The sequence below is a fragment of the Mycotypha africana genome (genome assembly GCF_025528875.1).
Source record: "Mycotypha africana strain NRRL 2978 chromosome Unknown BDF20scaffold_5, whole genome shotgun sequence".
Lineage (NCBI taxonomy): Eukaryota > Fungi > Mucoromycota > Mucoromycetes > Mucorales > Mycotyphaceae > Mycotypha > Mycotypha africana.
Window position 1 is genome coordinate 1,166,138 of NW_026515729.1, and position 24,521 is coordinate 1,190,658.

At 38.3% G+C, this 24,521-nt stretch overlaps 10 protein-coding genes across 10 annotated transcripts; 7 read left to right on the forward strand and 3 right to left on the reverse strand.

Moving 5' to 3' along the window:
* Positions 1–695: 695 nt before the first annotated feature.
* Positions 696–2,428, reverse strand: BDF20DRAFT_869557 (casein kinase II regulatory subunit-domain-containing protein). Its single transcript, XM_053081003.1, has 4 exons — positions 2,371–2,428; positions 1,544–2,212; positions 1,155–1,420; positions 696–1,059 (listed from the first exon to the last, which is right to left on the reverse strand). Exons 1-4 carry the CDS (start codon positions 2,402–2,404, stop codon positions 985–987), a joined length of 1,044 nt encoding a protein of 347 aa, XP_052936390.1. The 5' UTR covers positions 2,405–2,428; the 3' UTR covers positions 696–984.
* A 1,310-nt stretch (positions 2,429–3,738) lies between these two features.
* BDF20DRAFT_835466 (uncharacterized protein) lies at positions 3,739–4,145 on the forward strand (the record flags this gene model as incomplete). Its single annotated transcript, XM_053078844.1, has 3 exons — positions 3,739–3,866; positions 3,930–4,029; positions 4,053–4,145. The coding sequence occupies 3 exons, from the start codon at positions 3,739–3,741 to the stop codon at positions 4,143–4,145; spliced, it is 321 nt and encodes a 106-aa protein (XP_052936391.1).
* A 24-nt stretch (positions 4,146–4,169) lies between these two features.
* BDF20DRAFT_869562 (uncharacterized protein) lies at positions 4,170–4,325 on the forward strand (the record flags this gene model as incomplete). Its single annotated transcript, XM_053081004.1, has 1 exon — positions 4,170–4,325. A coding segment is annotated over one exon (156 nt), but the record flags the coding sequence as incomplete, so codon positions are not given.
* Positions 4,326–6,068: 1,743 nt separating this feature from the next.
* On the forward strand, positions 6,069–6,744 carry BDF20DRAFT_507095 (uncharacterized protein). The gene is made up of 2 exons (XM_053075624.1): positions 6,069–6,312; positions 6,372–6,744. Exon 2 carries the CDS (start codon positions 6,568–6,570, stop codon positions 6,727–6,729), a length of 162 nt encoding a protein of 53 aa, XP_052936393.1. The 5' UTR covers positions 6,069–6,312; positions 6,372–6,567; the 3' UTR covers positions 6,730–6,744.
* A 350-nt stretch (positions 6,745–7,094) lies between these two features.
* On the reverse strand, positions 7,095–7,549 carry BDF20DRAFT_987710 (uncharacterized protein; the record flags this gene model as incomplete). The annotated part of the gene is made up of 2 exons (XM_053085249.1): positions 7,095–7,399; positions 7,468–7,549. 2 exons carry the CDS (start codon positions 7,547–7,549, stop codon positions 7,095–7,097), a joined length of 387 nt encoding a protein of 128 aa, XP_052936394.1.
* A 466-nt stretch (positions 7,550–8,015) lies between these two features.
* Positions 8,016–10,071, forward strand: BDF20DRAFT_906087 (hsp71-like protein; the record flags this gene model as incomplete). Its single annotated transcript, XM_053083232.1, has 2 exons — positions 8,016–8,192; positions 8,299–10,071. 2 exons carry the CDS (start codon positions 8,016–8,018, stop codon positions 10,069–10,071), a joined length of 1,950 nt encoding a protein of 649 aa, XP_052936395.1.
* A 3,621-nt stretch (positions 10,072–13,692) lies between these two features.
* BDF20DRAFT_820206 (methyltransferase-like protein 5-like protein) lies at positions 13,693–14,550 on the forward strand (the record flags this gene model as incomplete). The annotated part of the gene is made up of 4 exons (XM_053077519.1): positions 13,693–13,741; positions 13,816–14,246; positions 14,324–14,383; positions 14,467–14,550. The coding sequence occupies 4 exons, from the start codon at positions 13,693–13,695 to the stop codon at positions 14,548–14,550; spliced, it is 624 nt and encodes a 207-aa protein (XP_052936396.1).
* Positions 14,551–14,653: 103 nt separating this feature from the next.
* BDF20DRAFT_869581 (uncharacterized protein) lies at positions 14,654–15,372 on the forward strand. Its single transcript, XM_053081005.1, has 3 exons — positions 14,654–14,702; positions 14,775–14,961; positions 15,085–15,372. Exons 2-3 carry the CDS (start codon positions 14,778–14,780, stop codon positions 15,177–15,179), a joined length of 279 nt encoding a protein of 92 aa, XP_052936397.1. The 5' UTR covers positions 14,654–14,702; positions 14,775–14,777; the 3' UTR covers positions 15,180–15,372.
* Positions 15,373–16,087: 715 nt separating this feature from the next.
* BDF20DRAFT_819150 (uncharacterized protein) lies at positions 16,088–19,024 on the forward strand (the record flags this gene model as incomplete). Its single annotated transcript, XM_053077436.1, has 7 exons — positions 16,088–16,167; positions 16,261–16,607; positions 16,836–17,130; positions 17,220–17,351; positions 17,451–17,737; positions 17,805–17,925; positions 18,004–19,024. Coding segments are annotated over 7 exons (2,283 nt in total), but the record flags the coding sequence as incomplete, so codon positions are not given.
* An 80-nt stretch (positions 19,025–19,104) lies between these two features.
* Positions 19,105–24,194, reverse strand: BDF20DRAFT_507264 (uncharacterized protein). The gene is made up of 11 exons (XM_053075625.1): positions 23,685–24,194; positions 23,307–23,587; positions 22,897–23,223; positions 22,755–22,787; positions 22,533–22,673; positions 22,123–22,446; positions 21,758–22,036; positions 21,448–21,627; positions 20,694–21,363; positions 19,770–20,603; positions 19,105–19,625 (listed from the first exon to the last, which is right to left on the reverse strand). The coding sequence occupies exons 1-11, from the start codon at positions 23,977–23,979 to the stop codon at positions 19,186–19,188; spliced, it is 3,804 nt and encodes a 1,267-aa protein (XP_052936399.1). The 5' UTR covers positions 23,980–24,194; the 3' UTR covers positions 19,105–19,185.
* Between the last annotated feature and the right edge of the window lie 327 nt (positions 24,195–24,521).

Genomic DNA, 24,521 nt, shown 5'->3' on the forward strand with positions numbered 1-24,521 from the left:
ATAAGTATACGAAACAGCTGTAGAGTGAAAAGTTATCCTTTGAGTGACGACGGTAGAGTAGACGGCATAGAGTAACAACACCCGGTAACTCGAATGTCTAGGTGGAACTCAACGGGTGCACCTAGTCTTCTCAAATGAGAAAGATCGTCCAAGTCCAACACCACAGAGGTTGGGAAACTATTTACAAAGAGAGAGAGAGCGAGCAAAAACTTGTAATGCTTCATACCAAACAAATTTTCTAATGAAAGAAATGCAAGGAGATCTGTCTCTCATCGAGGTGTGGAGCAAAGGCAAATGCTCAAATAGTAAGAGCTAATGATATACGAAATACCCATGTGTAGACAGATCCAGGAGTAAAACGATGTATTACACCCCTCTACCTTCTTATCGATGAATAAGATCTTTTTATCGGAGACGTATAACTCCCATAATAAAACTTTTTACAGTACCTCAGTCGTGGCCCATTTTACATAATTGTCGCTGTTGCCGTCCTATAATGAACTCATAGTATATGGACCAAAAGAATTTTGTCAAGCTTTAATAGCCTGGAATCGGAAGCTACAAAACCGTTGATGCTGTCCGTCAGCCAGCTATTACTATCAACAACCAAGTTATCATCATTCTCAACATCAGCAGAGATAGTGATTCATAAACGCTTCTTTGCAATCTTCATTTAGACATATGGCTGTCAGAGACTGGTTCTAATTTATTTCGCTAGTTGATTTATTACTTTGATAATAATATTATGAACTTCACAACAAATGATGCATGATATCTTGAAAACCAAAAAGGGCCACAAACACAAAGTATAGAGATTTGAGTTATTGCCAAACATTAAAGGGAACAGGACAGCACATCATTTAAAGTGACCGAAAATAAATTGCTTTTTACTACTATTACTATTACTATTATCATTATTATATTAGTTTAGCGGAAAATGTAGAAACGATTGTTCAACGCACTGAATAAATAACACCAAGCAGATTAACTGATGCGCAAATTTTCTGTTTGCTGTACCAACTCTGGCAATATGTTATTGTGAGCGATCGAGTGTTGTTCCTAATGAAATGATCAATTTGCGTCGGGCCATGTTAGCATATATTATTTAACTGTAATGTATTTGAAAAAGATCCCTTTTTTTTTTATTGACTCACCTCATTCCAAAGAGCAAGCACTTCCTCGTCAAGTTCGTTTGCGTCTACTTTTTCGTCTTGTTCTACATCATCTGTTTCGTCAGGGTTGTTTCCCTCAAATTTTATTAACCGTAACCTCAACCATTGATTACGTGGGCCTGTCAATGACTTGGGGCTAACTCTAAAGCCAAAAATACGCGGTTCGTATATTACTGGATTTGGATCTGGCACCAGCTCAGGGTATGTTAGGAATAGTAAATGGCAATAAGTTGATCCGAAATGTGCACCTGTTAGTTTTGTATATCAGAAAGCAAGTATTGGAACGAAAAAGTTTTGTTCCTGTCAGATATGACTTTCTGCCTTTCTAATGCCAAAAACAAAAAAAAAAAAAAAAAAAAAAAAAAAATTACCGTCAACACAGCGATAGATTGAGCTTGGTGGGTTATAAATGTCTAAACATCTTGGACAATACAAATAAACACTTTCACGTCCGGTTTCATCATATCTGCCGACGGGTAACACAGGTGAATCATAGCATAGATATCGCGGACATGTGCCAAATTGACAATTGGAATATCTTTCAGCCATCACTCGTAGCCCTTCTCTACTCAGTAAATATCGTTGATGGATCAAACCATACAGCATGAAGGCGTACGGTTCTATCACTCGTGGGTCTTTTGATTTCAGTCTTTTGGGTGTTTTGTCCTCTTCCTTCCAAAAATCGTCCTCTTCTTGATGGTGTTTATTGCTTGTAGTAGCAATGGCGGTGGTACTGATAGGTTGATTATTGTGATTGTGTGATTGTTGCCTTTCTTCTTCTCTCTCTCCTTCAACGTCTGCTTCGTCTTCTTCCTCATTCTCGCCAAATAATTCATCACATTCTAAGTCTAATATGGTCTCTAGGGCTTGTGTATAATAAGGTACAATAGTCGATAAGCCCTGTAAGTTGAATTCATCATCTATGTAATCTTCAGGAACCTCGACGTAATATTCGTGCCCTGATAAGGAGCAAAACCAACTGATCCATGTCTGTAATGAACTTCCACTGGACGATTGTGAATCATCGTCTTGGTTTGAGTCTTTTACCGTTCAATAAAATAGAGACCAAAAAGGAAAATTAAAAAAGGACCAAATAATACAACAAAAACAGGCATGATCATTAATGCTTCAGCAAAGAGTTTCATCCAAGCACCATTTTGAAAGGGCTTTCTTTATAAAGATTTTCTTTCTTATTTACCATAGAAATTATCTTCTTCTACACTGGTATCCATTAATTGAAAAATACTAAATTTTTTGAAAAAAAAAAAAAAAAAAAAAAAAAAAATTGAAAATAGCAACCAAGTTTTTTTTCTTTGTTCAGTAAAGTGTTTTCTCTTGCATTAAAAAAAAAGTCAATTGGGTGGCGGGCAACAAACAAATGCAGTAACAAGTTTAAGGCTTTTCTCTACGAGGCAAAAATTAAAGGCTTTTATACAGTCATGAAGCATAAGAAAAGAGATGCTGTCTATCGTCTTGTTCATTATGTCAAGCTACAAAAGGGAAGGGCTGACCAAGCATCGACCTATCTGATAGGATATTCTCGGTGATAGGGAACTATTTCAACCTGCCACAACCTTAAGATTGAAAAGACCTATTTTATTTTTTTTGGCGCAGAAAATTTAAACACAGCTCTTAGTTTAATGTACTTTCGCTTCAGATTCAGACTCTTTGGACTTTTTATTAGGAAAATTCATACTGTTTACAAAAAGCTATCTCAAACCGATTTCTTTTTGCATTGTTCATTCTGTTCTGGTCCCCTCCTTTGCTTCTTCCGGCTCGTGGCCTAGGCTGTCGCACTATTTTGAAAAAATTACCATGCTTATCAGTTTTACAAGCCGTGAGGGGGGTAGTTTCATCGGCTACCTGCAGACTTTGTAATCATGATACCGACACGTCTGATCATTTCATAACCAGTTGCCCTCTACGCTGGCAGATATGGCAAGAAGGCCTCGCGGTATATTTCCCGTCCTTCTGCTTTGATCCTAAAGCATCTCTGCCGCCCTAAGATTACACCCGCCACCATCACTACCTTCGTCTGAACAAGCTCAATTTTTCACCGTCTGCTTCAGTATCCATTGGGCTATCTGGACGTCATTCTTTTGAATAATACTCCATTGTATTCCTTTTCATCCCCCATCCGTCTCTAGTAAAGCACACAATATTGTGGTATTTCCATACCTCCTATAATATATAAAGACGAATTAGACACTCTTTCAAGCATTTGACTCGTTATTATGATCATAGAATCATAATAACAGTTGTACACGTCATCTTGTACTCTAAAGACATACGCATACATAATGCTGCATTTCTACTGGTTAACAACGAGTATTTAGCTCCTTTTTTTTGTATCTCTTTCCTTTCCTTCTTTCTTTTGTTGTCAATACAAACATCCAATTCGCTATGAACGCTTCCCTCTCTGATTTTTAGTGTATAATAAAAGAACTCAAGGAGACTCATTTCACCTTACAGTTTATATCAAATTATAAGTCGCGTTCACTAAGCATAAAACAACCACAAATATCACACGGATTACGTTGTACCAAGGAAGGCAACACCGGAAACTATGGCCAACATGTTGACGCATGGGACATCTAAATACAATCGCAAGAAGAGAAGCAAGACAAAGAAGAGAAAGAACCAGCGGAAGAAGAAAAAGAAAGGAAAGAATGTCAACCAACAGCAGCCAACAAAGTGAGTTTCAATGAATTACATGTTCATCGTTTAGCTTATCCGCTGATTGATAATTTTTTGAAGTGCCAAGAAGTGGAAGGCTGATAAATACTTGGAATTCCCTAGAAGGGTGCCACTGATTGTGTTTGGTGCTGGTATGTTTGGCAAAGATGTGGTGTTGTCGGTAAACTTTTTACAACTCTGAAGAAACGTGAGGCTGAAGGTCAATTGATTGTTGTCACAATCGATGAATTCAAAACCTCAAAAACATGCAGCCTCTGTTTCTATGATGATATGTAAATTGTTGATACTCCTGGATTTAAGGGTACCGGCGTTCTTCATTGCAAGCAATGTCTGAAGCTATGGCAGAGAGACATTAACGCCGCTATCAACAGGATGGCCATATCTCCAGCAGTTTGGTATGGAGCGGGAAGACCCGACGTTTTCAAGCCAGCGAAGAAGAAGAAAGTATCGCCGTAAACAGATTTAATGTCGAAAGCCATCATCCACGATCCTAAAATCATCAACATTATTACAACTACTCTGTCAAATACACAAAACGATTACCTAGTAGGGAATCCTGAGTGGAATAATGGCACTCGCTCAGATGTTGTCCTAGAAGCAAAGTCATCAGTATTGAACCTTCCCCCAATAATCATAGAAATTCAACATACGGTTAACAGTTTGTTTATGAAGAGAGTCATAAATTACAGTCTTGAAGCTTTTAATAGACATACTCTAGGACGCGTCTTTTACATACAATCAGGCAATTACAAGCCCAACCGGTAGAAGGGAAGTCATAGCAAGCAGGGATATCGCTGGTCTTTACTTCTTTGGCAACAGAATCAGATAAGGTATCAGTACATATGATTAGAACAATAGGTTCCAATTTATGTACTGATACCATGCCTTTGAATCCATTCATTGCTCTTACTTTATTTCTGACCAGCTGGGAACTTCAAAAAATTGTTCACTTTACCAAGATGATCCAACTATGCAATATTTGTACACTTTGGTGTCACATTTTCATCAAAATCGTCTTGGAGATCAGCATATTACCGATATTTTGGCACAAGTACTGGATACCCAAGATCACGAACATAGCAAAATATTGGAACTTATTGACCAAAATTCATCATCCGAAACAGTTGCCAAAGCCATCAAGAATTTACAATCACAAAACCGCGCAATGAAAAGGAAATACGCTGATATGAATCTCGGACCCTCCTCTATCCCTACTAATATCTCAACAGCAACAGCAACAGCAACAGCAACAGCAGCAGCAGACCCTACAATTAGTGAAAATATTGACTTGACGCTTTTCAGATGACTGCGAAATCAGGTCCAGCCCCAAACTCCGCGTTATATGACGTGAACTCAATCTACCCTCGTCGTCTACCTCGTCGTCTATGTGGTATTTCCATACCTCCCATAGTATATAAAGACGAATTAGACACCTCTTCAAGCATTTGACTCGTTATTATGATAGAGTCATAATAACACTTGTACATGTCATCTTGTATTTCTAAAGATGCGCATATATAATGCTGCATTATTACTGGTTGAGAAATTAAGGAACGAGGACTTTTTTTTTTTAATACAAACATTCAGTTTGCTGGAACGCTCCACTCTCTGATTTTCAATGTATAATAAAAGGACTCAAGGAGACTCATTTCACCTTACAGTTTATATCAAATTATAAGTCGCGTTCACTAAGCGTAAAACAACCGCAAATATCACAGTCTACCTCGTCGTCTACCTTGTACCTTGGTTACTGTTTTCTTCTCTTTCGATTTACCTTAAGCGCTATTTTTTTAAGCATGAACGTCATTACGAGAGAACAAGCAATATGTATGTTTTTTTGCGAGGAATACAACGAGGATAATGTCAAAAATTGACTAAAGAAGTTGATGATTTTGCCAATGGTGAAATCTGTTATATAGAAGATCCAGCAAATCCAATTATCCCAAGTAAAAGAACCATCAACCAAAATCCATATAAATACCATAAGTATCAATCCGAGAAAGAGGTATCTAACATCAATATACCTGAAAAAGAAGAACAGCAACTTATCAGTAAGTGTAATATGCTTAGATATCAGAGTTATTACTTGAAAAGTTTTTAAGATAAAGACTGAGTGAGTCAGGGAGACCGAACAATAGTTCTTGGATAATGTTATTTTGGTTCAGTATTTATATAATCTTTTATATGAATGCAAAGTAGAACTGAGCTTATAGTGGAATCAAGAAAGTAGTATTGACAATCGAGTAGTATTGCTCCTGTTAATAATGAATTGTACAATACCACTGCGAGTTGTCTAGATTACCAATCAGGTTGAAATATGCCTGTTGAAGTCTTATTTGTCGTGCCTGGAATCTCATGTGTTCCAGTACACTATAACTGGTAAAGGCAGTAAATCTGGATTGTTTCTCAGATTGTTATATGAACTAGAGGTCAAAACGTGACAGTAAGTAATAAACTATTTGTACAAATAAGATATTTTAGTAAACGTCGATTTTTTCTTAGATAACCATGCAGGACTTGTACAATTTATCAATACTGTTTTTGCTCCTGTTCATCCACACAATGATGAGGTGTATGAAAACCTTGTCTGTTCTATGAATGATGTTCTGACTTATGTTTGGAAATATTCATATTTACTTCCAGACAAAAACTCCTATTGGCTTTGGAAAATGGTGTTCAACAAAAGACATTTGATTTAATGCAAGTTACAACCAAAAGAAGAAAGGCTATCGAAGGAGTAATCACATCCGTCCGCCCATTCTATGTACTAAAGGAGAAGTATATAGGTAAGGCACATAAATTACTTACTTTTGCTGGCCTTACGACAAATATAAAAGATCTTGTAACCTTCTTGAGGTAAACTTGAAAAATATAATTCAATGAAAATAATCAACTAAAGAAACTTAATAGCAACAATGCAACTATAGAGAAGATTGTTGTAGACAACCTTCCACATAATAATAAAATAGCTCCATTTGATAGGAACGAGCTACTGAATGATCCCACAGAAGATACAACAACTCCAATGCAGAACTGGCTTTGGGCAAAGATCGAAGCAGACTTTTTTTTTTTAATCATTGAGTATCCATGATCATAGTCTCATACTCAGAATTACATAATTACTCTTCTATTCCAAAGTAAAGATATCGTTTAAGTGAGTTCCCCTGATAACAAGGAAATGATGAGTCTAATTTAAATCAAAAAGAAACATGTTCAATTCTTCGTTTAAGAACTCTGTGTACTGCTTTTAGTCCAACTTTTTTTAGTTAGTGTTGTAGGGTACTGATGATACTTTGAGTTAGCTTTCAAGGTTTTGAGGGAGCATATAATTGGATTTGTTGGATCTTTTATATAACAGATTTCACCATTGGCAAAATCATCAACTTTTTTAGTTAATTTTTTGACATTATCCTCGTTGTATTCCTCGCAAAATAATATACATATTGCTTGTTCAGGTACAAGGTAGACGACGAGGTAGATGACGAGATAGTCATTATCTTGGTAGTATATCTTTCTAGACAGACTGCATCCTGAAGCGAACTTTAATTACTGCGAAAATTGGATGAGTGTAAAAGCGAAATAGAATATAGTCATCAACCCTTCATTTGGTAGACAACAACCTCATCTCCGTTCTCATTAGTCATGTTTCCGTAACCATCATTGTGAATGAAAGAACTCATATTTTAAAGAGAGGTTATAGATTAAATAGAATGCACGAACTTTCTGCACGGAATTTTTTTTTTAGGAAACACTCGAGGGTGCAATTTCGAAAAAATACTGTATTTGGCTAAAATGACCCTTACCCGTTCATCGGAGTTTCTGTGGTTTGTTTTTTTTTGTTGAAAGAAATGACGTTTAGCTGATGATCGGAGGTCAAAATGCTTTCCATTTTAAACAATATCTTTTAGCGGATATCGAATCTGTCCAGTCTAATGACGGGGAAGCCTCTAGAAATTTCATGCAAAGTTCATCACACAAAAAACCAAAAAAAGCGCAATTACTTTTTTAAAAAAAAGAAAGAGTATTTAAAAAGATTACAAAAATAAAAGATTCGTGTTTCCCTTTTTATTTTTATTTTTTTTTCTTGTATTCAATTTTGATTGTTGTATTTTCCGTCTTAAAAGCTATCAATCATCATTATTTGAAATGTCCAAGAACGCAGTTGGTATTGATTTGGGTACTACCTACTCTTGTGTTGGTGTTTGGCAAAACGACCGTGTCGAAATTATTGCCAACGACCAAGGTAACCGTACAACTCCTTCCTATGTCGCCTTCACAGATAGCGAACGTCTTATTGGTGATGCCGCTAAGAATCAAGTAGCTGTAAGTCATCTCTTCTGTTAACAACTGGAGTAGTAGAGTCGTCACAAAAAGATGAAGGTGGGGTACTAAAAAAAGATATTTTTTTTTTTTCCTCATCCATCTGTAGATGAATCCTCATAACACTGTGTTTGACGCCAAACGTATGATCGGTCGTCGTTTCAACGATGCTGAAATCCAAGCTGATATGAAGCATTGGTCTTTCAAGGTGATCAATAAGGACGACAAGCCTCAAATTCAAGTCGAATACAAGGGTGAAACCAAGATTTTCACACCGGAAGAAATCTCATCCATGGTGCTCGCCAAGATGAAGGAAACGTCTGAAGCTTACTTGGGTGGTACGGTGGATTCAGCCGTCATTACAGTTCCTGCTTATTTCAACGATTCGCAACGTCAAGCGACCAAGGATGCCGGTGCTATTGCTGGTTTGAATGTTCTCCGTATCATCAACGAACCTACTGCCGCCGCCATTGCGTACGGTTTAGACAAAGGCTCTAAGGGCGAGACCAACGTGTTGATCTTTGACTTGGGCGGTGGTACTTTTGATGTGTCCTTGTTGACCATTGAAGATGGTATTTTCGAAGTCAAGGCGACAGCGGGTGATACCCACTTGGGTGGTGAAGATTTCGATAACCGTCTCGTGAACCACTTTATGCAAGAATTCAAACGCAAGTTCAAGAAGGACATTTCCGGCAATGCGCGTGCGGTCCGTCGTCTCCGTACAGCTTGTGAACGTGCGAAGCGTACCTTGTCTTCAGCTACTCAAACGACGATCGAAATCGATTCCCTCTTCGAAGGCGTGGATTTCTATACTTCTTTGACGCGTGCCCGTTTCGAAGAACTGAACCAAGATCTTTTCCGTAACACGATGGAGCCTGTTGAAAAGGTCCTCCGTGATTCCAAGATTGACAAGGCCCAAGTGCACGACATTGTCCTTGTCGGTGGTTCCACCCGTATTCCCAAGATTCAAAAGATGGTCTCTGACTTCTTCAACGGTAAGGAGCCCAACAAATCGATCAATCCCGATGAAGCTGTTGCGTATGGTGCTGCTGTCCAAGCGGCTATCTTGACAGGTAACACTTCTGATAAGACCGACTCTCTCTTGCTTCTGGATGTCGCTCCTCTCTCTCTCGGTATTGAGACAGCCGGTGGTGTCATGACGCCTTTGATCAAGCGTAACACCACCGTGCCGACCAAGAAGTCCGAGATTTTCTCTACGTATGCCGATAACCAACCCGGCGTGCTTATTCAAGTCTACGAAGGTGAACGTGCTCGTACCAAAGACAACAACTTGCTTGGCAAGTTCGAATTGACCGGCATTCCCCCTGCTCCTCGTGGTGTGCCTCAGATTGAAGTCACCTTTGATGTCGATGCCAACGGTATTCTGAACGTCTCTGCCCTGGACAAGACCACGGGTAAGTCCAACAAGATCACCATTACCAACGATAAGGGTCGTCTTTCCAAAGAAGACATTGAGCGTATGGTCAATGATGCTGAAAAATACAAGGCCGAAGACGAAGCTGCTGCTGCTCGTATTACCGCCAAGAACGGTCTCGAATCTTATGCCTATAACTTGCGTAATACGCTTCAAGAAGAAAAGGTGTCCAGCAAGTTGGATGCTGGTGACAAAGAAAAGTTGGACAATGCTGTTAAGGAAGCCATTGATTGGTTAGATAACTCTCAAGAAGCCTCTAAGGAAGAGTACGAATCTCGTCAGAAGGAATTAGAGGAAATTGCCAATCCTATCATGATGAAGCTTTATCAACAAGAAGGTGCTGGTGCTGGTGGCATGCCTGGTATGGGCGGTATGCCTGGAGGTGGTATGCCCGGTGGCGCCCCTGGTGGTGGCAATGAGGGTCCTACTGTCGAAGAAGTGGATTAAAGGAACCTCTTTATTACCGCTTTTTTCGCATTTTCATTCTTCTCTTCATGCACAACATATACATATAACAGAAAAACAAAACAAAAAAAAAAAAAAAAAAAAAAAAAAGACTTCTTTTGCCCTATGTTTGCATGTCCTATTTGACTCTCTTACAAAAAAAAAAAAAAAATGTTTGTATTGAAAAAGCATTTTTGTCCTATTCCTTTTCATATTATGTAAATATATATTTTCTTTGTCTATTTAATTTTGCTTGTTATTTGAAATAAAGCGCAATTTATTTTATTTTTTCGCTCTCTCTTTCTCCATCGAATCTATGTCATCATTCATCATTTGCATAAATGTAGAATTGAGACCTCGCTGAAATGCTTGAATTTGACTCAGATGAGGGGTGTGTAGGTTACGGGAAAGGCGGGGGGAAGCAAACATGAGATTTCAGAAAAAGTAATAATGAAACAGCGCAGTCTTTAATATGAAAAGCATGCAGTCACTTGAGGCGTATATAAACTTTGGGAGTCTACACAACAGCCATAAGGTACATCATGTACGATGTTTGAGAGTGTGTGATGGCCATGTTGCCGCTGCTACTGCTGCTTCTGCTGCTTCTGCTGCTGCTGCTGCTGCTATTCGGAAGTTAACCTTAATAACGCATTGTATTACAATCTCATCAGATGGAGGCCTTCACATCAGAAGGATCGTTGTTACACTAAACTAATTTAGAGAGTTCGTGGAGGGCAAAATCAGCAGGCTGCGGATGGTGCATGTTTTTGATCCGTTTCCATACATTCACGTCGTATAAGGATATATCGTCGGGGAAAGCGGAAGGCGGAGATAACAAAGGCGCTGTGTATTCTCTCATCCTATTGACACTTGGGGGGTGGGGGGGAGCGTCGAAAGGGTAGTAAAGCTGCAGATCACATTCTATCTGTCACTAAAGTCCGCGGTAAACCCCGTTAAAGTGAAAAAGAAAAAGCACACATGTTGCCCCGTACCGTGATCCAGTAGACGCCTATTGCACAAAGACACCCAAGAGAATGAATCTGATGTACCTGGATGTCAATTGCCAATGATCCATGCCACGTTGAAAGAATGGAAAGAAAAGGGAGTCATATACTATTGGACAGAATAACAACAAAAAAAAAAAAAAAAAAAAAGAAAGTTAAGCTTGACAAGTTGTCATGGAATACCATGCTTTGCATTTACGTGCAAATCATCAGCACAACGTCTTTTCTGAACAGAGTTACACCATTTTCAACATATTTTTCCGTTTTTGCTCTTTTTGTCGTTATGATGGCATCTTTATTTTAATTGCAAAAAAAAGGCTTGTTTTCTGTTATGATAGAGATGCTGATTGTTCTTGAAAAAGGAGTGCACTGCGAACCTTTTTGAAAGATGTTTGGCAGGGAGAATGCAGTAGAGTAGGTTGTTCATTTTGAGAATGCTTCATGGGATGTTCTAAGGGAGCTTTAATTATTTTGGTAGAACAAGCAAGTAATAAATGTGATTAAATTCTTATTGAACAGACGATCAAGATGAGCAGACAACATTTTCACCATGTTTATTTTCCCCCCTCCCCCCATTCAGCTTCTTTATGATGTGTGTGGTACAAGACTTCAAAACTCAAAAAAAGTGCTACAACCTGTCCTAACGAGGGAAGACTCCACTTTATGGATTCCCGAAAAACATATAAAAAGAAGCCCGAATTTCTCGGTTTAGATCCATCCATCAAAAAGTTATACATATCAAAACAACTAGCATTTTAATAGAGCTTCTCTTTCTCTAACTCCATATCAACAAGCATCTCAAGGCCTTTCCTCTTTCTCATTCAAAAAAAAAAAACAAAAAAACATGCCACCAGATAGACCTTCCAAGCCTGCTCTTCCTAGACCTTATCCTGCTCCTGTCAAGCGTTAATCTCATGCCCTCCATCTCATCGTTTTGAATTTTACAAGTACAAAGTTTCTCTATTCACCCCATCCATGCTTTTTTGAATTGGTTTACCAAATTGAAAGCAACTCGTCATATCAAACTTCCATTGGATAAAAAAACAATTATAGCAACATCTTGACAACATTCAAGTCACCCTTTCATTTGACAACAATCCACATCTATTTATATAATTTCAACAACATTGACAACATTTTTGTTTCATCCTCAAAAGTTCTCTTTTCCCCAATGATTATCATTTGCATTGTTCATCCATAGACAAAATAACCAAAAAAACCACTCTCATATTCTACTATTTTTTTGATTGATTTGAAAAAATAGATGAAAATTTTCCCTTTTTTTGGCAAACATTCCTGTTAATTAAAATAACCAAAATAAAAAATATGATGGTTTCCTTTTTCTTACAACCACCCATTAACAGCAATTATCTTGTGTTACCATGCATTCGACATCATGTTAAAAAGAAGCTTTCATTATTTAAATTGGGGGGGGGGGCAAAAGAATAGGAGAGCGTATACATACGCTTCTTACGCGCGTTACGCGATGTTTCATGAGATTTCTGCTGTTCAGAGGCGATGACACTGCTAGTCCGTAGACATGTTCTTGACAAGTACGAAAAAAATAACTGTATGTCCGTGTTTTCATGAATTGATTCAAATAGCGAGTTCTAAAGCGCGGGCAAACCATTTGTCTATGGAACAACACCCATGTGTCGCCGGTATTGACAGCTCTTATTCATTGTTTTGTCGTCAATGTACATTTTTTAACCTCCTTCCTAAAACAGGTTGTATTATGTCAAGTTGACAACTTGTGGAAAGGAATGCATGAAACGAAAAAAAAAGTCGCTTGCTTCATGCGGGTAGCACAGTGTCAACTTTATTCACCCTTTTCCAAACAACAAGCGAATGTATCAAGTAGATCTCAGTCAGTCCCGATTCTGTCAAAAATGTTCATTCATTGTCCTATGCAGAAAGAAACTCATAAAGTAATATCATTTCATCACGGACCCCTCCCCCAAAGATGTCCCCCCCCGCTTTTTACGCTTGTCTTTTATTGTTGCCTAAATGACTGTATGTGGTCGGCTTTGGACAGTTGTTTTGATTTTGTCCAGTTTGATAGCACTGATTACGTAACAAAAGGCGTAGAGAAATAGGAACACTTAGTGTATCAGAAGCAACAGGATGACCCTCTCGATTTCTTTTGCCATGAGAATGAATGAAACGGCCAAGTTGTCGATACAGACTCATTTTCATTGTCTGTGGGGGAGGGTGCGTGAGGGTCTCTGTGATAACAAGATGGGTCTACCAACGCATCCGCTCAAGCTCATCACGGTAAAGACCCAAGGAGTCAAGCGGATGTTGAGGGGAATAAAGCCCAATGACTCCTAAAGTGACATACGAGTTGTTTCTAGATCAAGTGTGGTTCACGTAAGAGAAGTTTGAGGAAACCCCAAAATAATTCGTGTAACGCACATGGTCAGCGTCAAAAAACTTGAAATGTAGCATGTCAAATAAATGTGTACCTCACACTTCTTTTTCAACCTTAATTTGCCCAAGGTCGTCGTCATTTGAATTTTTTTTGTTTTTACTGCTTTTTGTACCCTTTCGTTTTTGGGGGTGCTTTTTATTGCTTTTTGGAAAAAAAAAAGCGACATCTCTCAATGATCAGTTTACAGCAATGAAATTAAAGGAATTAGAAAGCATCTTGCAAGACTGTCAAGTGTTTGGTAAGTGTCTACAAGATGCAATGCGCAGGCGTGTCTCTATAGGGATGCTTTTCTAACCGTCTCCATTTCAAAAGAGGAGCCCAAGATCCAGTATGAGCAATATCCTACGACACCTCATTTAGCAGCTCGAATGCTTTATACAGCCGATACCGTCTATAACGACATTGAAGACAGAGCAATAGCAGATTTTGGTAGTGGATGCGGTATTTTAGGTATAGCAGCCAATATATTAGGCGCAGGATCTGTGGCCGGATTCGACATTGATCCAGATGCCATCAAGATTGCTCTACAGAATTGCAACGAATTTGAAGTCGAAGTGGATTATGTCAATGTCGATCTATGTACAGCCAATTTAGAAGGATTGAAAGGGAAAATAGATACGGTCATTATGAACCCGCCATTTGGAACAAAGAATAACAAGGGAATCGATATGTTACTGTTAAAAAAGGCTATAGACGTAGCCACTACTTCCGTCTACTCTCTGCATAAAACATCGACGAGAGAGGTAAGATGTCTGTTATAGCGTAGAAATGCACTGATGTTGTCTTTACAAAAAGCATATTCATACAATGGGTTGATCAGCATATAGAAAAGAAGGCGAAAGAATGGGGTGTCACTGTAGAAGTGGTCGCTGCGATGAAGGTGAGTATCTGAAAAAAAAAAAGAAGGAAAAAAAAAAAGCTCCAAGTGTCTCCTTGTCTTAAATCCCTTATTGTCTATTTTAGTTCGATGTGCCCATGATGTATAAATTTCACAAAAAAAAGAACGTTGAAATTCAAGTGGATTTTCTTCGATTTGAAAAAGCTTGAATAAAATTCAGATGGAGTTGAGAATTATGACGTAATGGACAGAGGGGTCCGGGGTTGGAACTATTTCTTTCATTTTCTGTACAATATTCCTTTTTTTTTTTTTTTTTTTTCTTTTTTGAAATAAAATATTTTACTTAGAACCAGCATTTATTGTAAGGCAAATTTGATTTCACCATTGTTCTATCTATATGGATCACTCCTAGTTGACCATGCATTTCTTTTAGATCATGTCATCCATGAATAACAATGAAAACGAGAATATTGACATGAAGGACTTGAAAGAACTTGAACGTATTGATCAATTTGTCAGTAAAGCTCCAGGAAGTAGTTATACCATCGATCAAAAGGAACAAACACTTTGCCGTGAAGGTTTAAATGGACAAAGAGACTGTGTGAAGCTGAATCTAGAATGTAAGTTGACATAATGAAGGGAGGAGATAGAGTGCGTTACGCGCCATGTTGCGTGCCGTACAGTGGTATCCTTGAATAGATGACATAGACAAACGATGTAACATGTTCTCTTTTTGATGCTAGATACCCAAATGTTTTCTCAAATGCAAAAATTAGGTTTCTTTTGTGCGTTACCAATGGATCCTACAGAAACCTATATGGAGTGTCGAAGGGTTTAATTAAAAGAGCATCGAGGACTACACAGGCACAAAAAGCCATACTATTTAATTGCTATTTACTTTGGTACATTTATCTCGAAACAAATTCTGTATAATAACGTTATAAATCACGATAATAAAAAAAGGCAAAGACCAAGGCAAAGACCGGAAAAAAAAAAGAAAAAAAAGTGAAAGAGAACCGCCAATGACATGGTGCAGTTTTTATAGATCGAGCGATACAGGCACACGAACAAACACACACAAACACACACACGACATTCACGATAACAGGAAAACATGGGAATAACCTGTTGTCATATTAGGTATTTCTGCTTTGCCATGGGCATATATTTACTTTTAATTTAGAAGCGATGCATATCGTTCGGCGTAACTTTGAGCTAAAAATCCTAAATCATGGATGGCAGTAAAACTAAAGAAATGTGGGGAGGGGAGTAAAACGTCTCTAACGCCCGATGAACACTCTAATTTCTGGATTTAACTTACACCCAATCCTTCGCTGATAACTTGGTTTTGATGAACAAAGCGAATGGCTCTTGTTATTCTCACATACTGTAAAAGTGACCGGAAACGGTGCATGCAGCGTTCTCTCTGGATCGAAAGAACGTAAATTACCGTTCAACCAATTTAACATTTAAACTTTTAAAAGAGCGACCGAAAGCAGGTTTTTTTTTGCCTAAAACGCTTTTGACTTTCTCTTCGGTTCCCCTCTTTTACTGCTGTTCAGACTCTCTTTTTCTTTTCCTTCCTAGTCTCCTCCTACTTCCAAGTTTTTGATTTGTCAATGTTGAGAATAGAAGAAGTGGATGGCAGTCCGGAAGCAGCGATAGTAGAATGGGTAAATTAACACGATTCTACGTAATCACAAAAAGAAAATGGTCTCTCATATGTCGCCAAAATAGATCAATACCATCGACTCCATTTCACATCCAATAACCCAAGTTCAAGATTTGTCAGATGGCATCATCCTGTTTGAAGTTGTTTCCGACATGTAAACATAAATAAAAGAGAGATGCCCTCCCCCCCAATACTGTTACGTTTCTTGCTTTTTTCTTTTAACATTCTTTTCATTTTTTTTTCTCAGTGACCAAAAATGGTTCAAGCTTATTCGCTCGGCTGATGTGGGTGATAATTGGGTGCTTAAAATCAATAACTTGAAAAAGCTTTATAAACTGATTTCTCGATATTACGAAGAGAATTTGGATTGGACCTTTTCACGACTACCAGAAGTTAATTTAACGGCGATTGCCAAAGATAGTAATCCTCGTGAAATATTACAACTATGCAAATATATTCTCATTATTGCCGTCTTTAGCGCCAACGCCAGTGAGTACATCAATCGCATCACAAAGCTCAATAAAATCAGTCAGCAGCACTTGATGAATTTTATCGATGATACCATGAGATACAAAGACGCGAATGGAGCGCTGAGTGGGGAGCAAGACGGTCCTTCGGCCACTTCGGCCGCGGTACCCGCTGCTTCTTCAGGGACAGACTACCCACCTCAACGTGACATCAATACCACCTATGGCCCTTATTATACCCAACAACAGGCATTCCTTGATGACCAAAATCATACAGTTACTTCTATCCATGTATTATCGCCGACCACTACCTCCGCCGCTACAGCCCTGGGTCCACCAGGCACGCCAATGACAGCCACCGCTTCCAACCCCAGCATGTACGCTGTGGACGATCTCTATCCTCACAATAATAGTGCTTATCGAACGGAACTCGTCAGAATCACAAAGGAAAAAGAACAATTAGAAGTCCACAATAAACAGTTGATTGATGACCACTCTGAACTGCTGGCGAAATATGACAGATTGGAGGCTGAAAGACAAGACCTGCAGGCAAGGTTAAGAGATATGGATAATGCAGTAGCAAGAGCAAATGAAACGGGCAAAGCAGATTTTATTATGAGAACTGAAATAGATCATTTAAAACAAGACTTGTAAGTAGCATGCATCAGAGATCGTGGTCCTTTTTTTTTTTTTTTTTGCCTACTTGCTTAACTCACTTGGGGGGCTGAAATGATGTTAGACAAAGAAGTGAAGACACACGCCAGGAACAAGAAAGACGTTTAGAAGATCAAGCGACGCAGATAAAGGATTTGACACGGAAAACAGAAGAACTCGCAAAACATGCAGATTTAGCTGCCAAATACAAAGATCAGTTGGATGAGTACCGACACACGAACGAAAAACTCCAAAAAGCCGAAAATGTGATTGAAAAGTACAAGAAAAAGTTGGAAGATAACGCCGATCTGAGGAGACAAGTCAAGCATTTGGAAGAAACCAACCATAATTTGATGGAACATAACTCTAAATTGGAAGAAGAATATCGTAGTATTTTGGCATTCAAAACTTTGATGGATTCCTATAAGAATCAAGTAGCTGAATTAGAAACAAAGAACAATGAGCTGATAAGAGAAAAGAACAGGCTGGATTATCAGTTGGCCCAGTATACGAAAAAAGTGGAATCGTTGGAAGCGGATAAAGCGCGTGATACAGATCGTATTCAAGCATTAGAAGAAGACTTACAAGAAGCTCAGCTCAGAAGTAAGTAGTGTCGATCCATTACCTCTTTCTGAACAACCCCTATTGAACATGTTCAAATAAAATCTAGTGGTAGGCGTAGATACTTCTGTATCTCAAAGAGAAACCAATGAGGATGCGGATGATATGGATATCGATAATTTGAATGATTCATTAGAAGACAATTTGAAAGAATCCAATGTTGCTGAACTGTAAGTTTCAAAAGTTGATTAGATTATCTTTGAAGAAGTTTGCTCAACTTCTCCTCCCTCTCACCTTCTTCTCCTTAGTAAAATGACAAAGAGACGATTAGAACGTCAAGTAAAGACGTTGCAGGAAGCAGCTAATGCTGGAGGTAACAGTCAAAAGGTGCTTGTCCTCCAACATTTGTTAGACGATGCCAATCGCCTCAAAACCAAGTTTGAAAAGGAGTACATTGAAGTATCTAAAGAACGTGACATTCTACAAAGCGACATGGCTCGTATTCGCGAGGGTATACCAGATGCTCTCTTGGACCAATCCGAAAGCACGCTATCCTTACGTCTACGTATCGTCGATCTTGAAAAGGAAGTCAAATCACTTACAGAGTCCATGACAAGATTGGAGAAAAAGATTGCTGACGGCCGATACTTTGCAGAAAATGACAAAGACAACGACGGCATCAACGACATCCGTTCCAAGTACGATGAGATGGAAACGAAATCTCGATTGTTGGAAGAACAGGCTCGCAAACAACTACACGATATCAACAAGTTGTTGCTGGAAAAAGATTTATTGCAGGGCCAGAGTATTGAACAAAAGGACTTGCTTTTGGAAAAGGAAAGATTGAACAGTGAGATGAAGGCAACATTGGCCGCTATTGAAGCGAAAGAAGATGAGCCCTTCTTTAAGCAGCAATATGCTCAGTTGCAACAACAGCTGATCAAGGTGAAGGAAGACATGACTGCTTTACAAGGCAAGCTCAGAAAAGCCCAAGACTTTATACAAAAGCAAGATAAATTGATGAAAGAAAACGAACGCGAGAAAAGCAGTAGTAATCATTATGCTGAGGCTGTTGAATCCTTGAAAGAAGAGATCCACTTACGTGACGAAGAAAACAACAAGTTGAAGAAGCTTCTTCATGAGACGCGAAGTCAGGCTCGTCGTGAGCAACAATTGATGATATCTGCTTGGTACGACATGTCAAGAAAAGTGAACAAGGATATGCTAAGCAATAATAATAATAACATGGTGAATGTAAATAAGCGTCAGCCTACTTCATGGCTTGGCCAACAAAGAAGGGCGCTGGATAATCAAATAAAGAGACGTTAATCACTATAATCGATATTGAAACAGTAAATTACAACTAGTAATAAATGGCGATATTATTATTGTATGGCACGCAGTAAATATTGCTAGGGAAAAAAAAAAGTATAGGATCATAAGCGTAGTCAAAGTAAGCATACTTTATATGAGTTATCAACAGTGGTGTCTTAAATCAATTGTATATAGTGTATATGCTCGAATCCTGTTTTTGGGTCTTCCATTACAAAATAAATTCTATTCTCGGTTGTTGACTGGAACAGAAAGCGTATGTTTTGACCTATAATCACTTGTTTTAGATCACCTGTCTCTATGTGTCGTATCTCTATGAAAGTGAGGTCAAACGCCACCACGTAGGGAGCTTGGAACGCAAAAGAAACAGGTTGTCCTTCCCATGAGATCATCCAATCGGGTCTGACACGTCTTCCCTTCTTATCGATATAGAACGCAAATTCATTATAACATAATAGAAAGTGTGATTTTCCATATCTTTGTACATCATCTCCATACGAATCTAGCCGTAACAATGCTATAGGCTTCAGAAGCGGGGAAGCAGTGTTTTCTCTATGACGAATGAATTGATGATGTTCATCTAGTGGATCAAGTACACCTTTTAGTAGTTCATTCGGATCAACATAGGGGGGATAGAAAGAAAGACAAAGAGAAGAGGAGAAGAAGGAGGGTTTTTTTAGTCATTTAAAACAGCATTCTCTTTATCCTTTCCCTTTCATCGGCTTAGATTCGTTAAACTTACTTTGTACTTCTGTCGTAGCGATATTCACCATATGCATACCTTTTGCACTAGCGACACAAATAAAATTTTTGAAGAATTGAATCGAGGTGGTTTCCTCTGGTTTGTAAAGATCTTTATGCATACGCAATCCAACGTCTGTGCTTGATTTTTTATGTAAAAGCAAGCTCTTTGTTTTTTTGTTGATCAGAGAAGCAGCATTATCCAGCATACTATAGCTTGAATGGCTGTGATGATGACGCTGATGATGATGATAATGATGATGCTGGCTATTTTTGGTTGGTATAGGTGAAGTAGCAGGATTGTTTTGATAATTCTGTTCCAACATCAGCATTGTTGTTATGTCTGTATTGGTATTGTTGGAGCTATTGCTCAATTTGTGAGTATTATTCTGTGACGACGCTATGGGTAAGGATGATAAAGAGGATGGCTCCAAAGTTCGTATAATAGATGACATCGTATTATTTTTTACGAGACACACATAGATTTGCTCGTTGATTTTCCCCGCTTTGAAAAAAGACACATTTTGATCTAATTGTTGTAGCATTCTCTGATCATATTGCTGTGTAAGTGACGATAGATCTCTTTCTACAAAAGGCAAGCTGTAAATGAGACGATTCTCCAATAATACCAGCATAAGTTGCAATTCCTCTATGATATCGATTTGAATGACTTTTCGATCCGTAGGTAGAATATTCATGAGATGTAGGTCTACTATGTTCTCATACTCGTTGCTAACGGTATGGCCTGAATCGCATGTCTTTTTCGCTTTGTAATCAGTAGAAACAGTCGGCGTTGTAGGGCTCGAAAATGAGCTTATATCATTTTCAGGTTTTTCTGCATCACAGTTATGGATTGGTGTCATGGTAATAGAAGGTGTCATGGATTTGGGGCCTTCACTATGAATAACAATATTGTATCCTTTACCTATCCGTTCTGAAGAAATGACGCTCATATTATTCATGATTGTTGTATTTGTGGCTGCTAGAGGTATGATCATGCTGTTGCTGTTTCTACTGCTTTTGGAGGGATTATACATAAAAACACCGTCATCACAGCCCAAAAACATGATAGACCTATATTGGATTGCACAGTTCACTTTAGCAGCTGTTGGGCTATTATTATAATTGAATGTTAAAAAAGTAGACATCTGGAACACCCTTTTGGGGTCCAACATAGAATGCCGATACGTCTCTATAGTGTCGATCCATGTCTTTTGACAAGAAGCAGTTGAAGCATATAGTGTGGTGGTCGATCCGTGTTTTCCCAAATGAGTAAAGTGAATTGGATATCCTAGAGGCGGCTGCGGTGGCTGCTGCATTTGCAAATGATGAGGATGAGGATGAGGATGAAGGTCGGTGAGGGGAGGCGAATTGTATTTGCTGCTTGATGTAGTGGTCGTGGATAGAGATGAGGAAGGCGGTGTGATTAACAAAGAAGAAGAAATTGTACTTGCAATAGCTGTATCTAAGGAGTGTGTACTGCTAATAGACACAGTACTCGACCGTCGGTTTAAGAAAGATGTACTATTCCTCCGTGATAGTAATGGTTGGTCAGGCACCGCTGTGGAAATGGACAAGAGTACTAACGGTATAGGCTGCACAAATACAGTATATTAGTTAATAGCAGAGCTTTCGGAAACGTAATTGCTTTCTTTGTTCATCTGTTAAAGTGTGTATACCTTCTTAAATAATTTATAGACTTCCATGCGATCCAAGAATTTAGGCTTCAACATGAGTAAATAATGGTCCAACACACAGACAAATAGACCTGTTCGTTTATCAGACGCAGCTGCGCTGGTCTTTTTCAGTGTTCCTTTCATAATAATTTCACGCTCGTCTGACAATAGATCCAATGATCTCTACAAACCAATTTGATCACAATAGTACAATCAGTATGAAGTGGTATTCTGTATGTTTTTTGTGATAAATACAAAAAGCTTTCCATTCTTTTTTCAACTGATGAGTTGTTACACCCTGCTCGAAACTTACCACTTCTGATGCTGGAGTATGAAAGCTCAACTTTTTTTGGAGCATTTCTAGACTGTATTTCTTTTCCGCTCGTCCAGAAGCTTCATTGACACGTTGTAAAAATTGATGGATGAGGCTTATGACGTTCGGTATTTTTTGATAATCGACAGGGTTCTCCTCTTTTGTTGTATGTTTCCAAACTTCTTTCAAAAATAGATTATATCGGCCGAGACGTGTAGTGGGTTTGGTTAGATATCCGTTTAATTCGAGTTTTCTTGAAATTGGATCCCTTTCTATCATCTATTGTTTATAAGGAGGAGACAAAATATCTGTTAATCATCGCTCGAAAGAGTTATTGTAGAGGTTGTATTGTTGTTGATGCTTACTCTGACATGTTTCGTAAAAGTGGGATTGGTGGCTTTTTCTTGTTCAAACAAGTACTGACTGATAAACTGATGGGACCCATACTCTACAAACGGCTCCAGCATGCCTAACTGCTCAATATGCTTCAAAAAGATATCGCTAATATGTGGAATCAGTTGGTGCTCAGACTGGAGGTCGAACAGATCTTTAAGGAACAAATGATTGCTCTTCCTAATATGGGGAATATTCCAGAAAATATCACGAACAAATGCTTCTTTTCGATAAATCGATATTCCACTCGTATCATCCTTTATTGACTGCGGATGGAGTATAGGTTGAATCCAATGCTAAGCCGATTAAACTTCTTTTAGTGCGTGCCGTTTTGATTCAACTTTTGATTCACTTAGACAACAGTTTGAATGCTTTTTTTTACCGATTCTATATATGCTAAATCATTAACAAAGTCTTCTTCGGTATATATAAGCTCGAAAATAATCTCTTGCCGCTTGATTTCCCTCGACGATAACTTCTCAAGGAGGGACTTTGGTATCGTGTTTATCCATAGTCTATCTTTCTAATAAGGTGCCAATAAGAAGTTGGTGAAACACAAAGGGAGATTGGTATGCGGTGTTGCAATAAATATTGTCTAACTTACATTTTCGTCCGAAAAAAATGAGAGTTGTTTTTGCTATTGAAAAAAGTAAAAGCATTTGTAGAAGGTGAGTTAGATAACTCTAATAGAGACTTTCTTATAGGAACTTTTTCTTTTCACGACGCTCACACATTCTATAACGAACCTGCATACTATACTTTGTCAGTTTTTTGGGGCATCGTGGACTATAGCATTTATTTTCGGATGTACAACTGGGAGAATAGCAATCCGTCAGAGGCGTGAATATACCACTGGGTAATAACTGTTGTTCTGCTGCCGTGGAGGACGATTTCGATGATGATGGTTCGTCCGTTGCAGTTGTAATAGAATTGTATTGATACAGTTCTTCTGCAGAGTCTTTGAGCGTTTGTTCATAACGAACATCATGAAAAAATTTCTGTTGATGTAGAGCACGTCCAACTAATAAAGCCAAATGTCGATCCGTAGTTTTTATGATGGCTGTCAGCTTTGTCTAAAATTAACAATCAAAAGAGAAGTTGTTGAGAACCTAATTATACACTTTATGCAAAATTTTCACTTTTTCTTATTTCATACCACGGCATCTTTGCCATCAAATGCATCATGATATTCAATGCTGTCTTTTATTTTGGTGCTAATTATGATTTGCTCCTTAAATTCATGAGCAAGATTTGATAAATATGCAGGATGAAATATATTATTGTTATTGTGAGTAGAAGAGGAAGAAGTTGCTGGTTGAGGCGAATATGCATGTATAGTCAGCTTGTTGCCAGTCTGATTATTATCAAGGCTGCTTTTAGTATAATTATCCTTCCTCTTCTTTCGTGATAAAGATAGCGTACTTGTTAGATGCGTTTCTTTAAGGCGAGAAGGGGGGGGGGTGGAGCGAGCGAAAGAGACGAGAAAAGTTAAAAGTATTGAAAGGGATAGATATATAAATAGTAATACACTTACTTGCTGATAATCTTGTAATCGTTGCTTTCCTCATCATAGCCGTATTAGATGATAGTTTGGTCAGGAAGATGCTACTAATACTGTTATTCCGCTGATGATGCTGCTGCTGTTGTTGTTGCTGTTGATTATCGTAAGCGTCATTTAATGGCTGTAAAATCTTTGTTGGCTGTTGCGGTTGCTGCTCTTGTGGAGTAGGAGTTGTCGGACGCTTCATAAATGATCTTTGATGCTGTTGCATAGTTACTGTATTATTACGGTTAAGATAAGTGTGGCTCAGATTACTCATACTAGGCATAGAACAATAAGAGATTAAAAGGGTCAAAGAAAAGAAAAGAGATGGGAATCATTGAAGAATTATTAGTGCATAACATCAAGAATTAGAAAGGACCCTGTTTTTTATGGGTGGGTTTTTTTTTTGGTTTTATTTTTTTTTGTATATTCAGGAGTCGTACACTCTTGTTTCTCTGTTGGTTATAGGAACATTAAGTTTAAACAGACATTTTTTCTTTTTCTTTTTATTTCGAATAATTTGCCTCTAATGAACTGGACGGGTGGGTCAAAGTAAGTATTTTTAATTTCTTTTTATTCAACGTCTTCAATATTTAGAAAAGAGTTCATTTATAGATTTGGTATGTGCTATTCCATATTCTAGAAGCAAAAAGAAACCCACATTCAGCCTATCAGATAGTAGTATACAATACAGGACACTTAGATATAGAACTCTTTTTATGCCTACTACTGCTGTGTTTAAGACGAAGCAAGGAAAGAAAAGAAAAGAAAAGTTCTCAAAGGGCATATACCGGTTCAGCTTGCGTGAGGATATTGAGCGATTCAGGC

Bases quoted from the DNA above. Each gene is read 5' to 3' on its own strand.
- BDF20DRAFT_869557 (XM_053081003.1), bottom strand. From the start codon at position 2,404: ATGGATACCAGTGTAGAAGAAGATAATTTCTATG. The intron at 1,421-1,543 runs GTAATTTTTTTT...CAAAACTAACAG, and splicing joins AATCTATCGCTGTGTTGACG to GTGCACATTTCGGATCAACT. The intron at 1,060-1,154 runs GTGAGTCAATAA...TCATTTCATTAG, and splicing joins TGCTTGCTCTTTGGAATGAG to GAACAACACTCGATCGCTCA.
- BDF20DRAFT_507095 (XM_053075624.1), top strand. From the start codon at position 6,568: ATGCAAGTTACAACCAAAAGAAGAAAGGCTATCGAAGGAGTAATCACA.
- BDF20DRAFT_869581 (XM_053081005.1), top strand. From the start codon at position 14,778: ATGTCATCCATGAATAACAATGAAAACGAGAATATTGACATGAAGGAC. The intron at 14,962-15,084 runs GTAAGTTGACAT...TTTTGATGCTAG, and splicing joins TGTGAAGCTGAATCTAGAAT to ATACCCAAATGTTTTCTCAA.
- BDF20DRAFT_507264 (XM_053075625.1), bottom strand. From the start codon at position 23,979: ATGCCTAGTATGAGTAATCTGAGCCACACTTATCTTAACCGTAATAAT. The intron at 22,788-22,896 runs GTTCGTTATAGA...TTTTTTCAATAG, and splicing joins TGACAAAGTATAGTATGCAG to CAAAAACAACTCTCATTTTT. The intron at 22,447-22,532 runs GTAAAAAAAAGC...TAATCGGCTTAG, and splicing joins ATTTAGCATATATAGAATCG to CATTGGATTCAACCTATACT.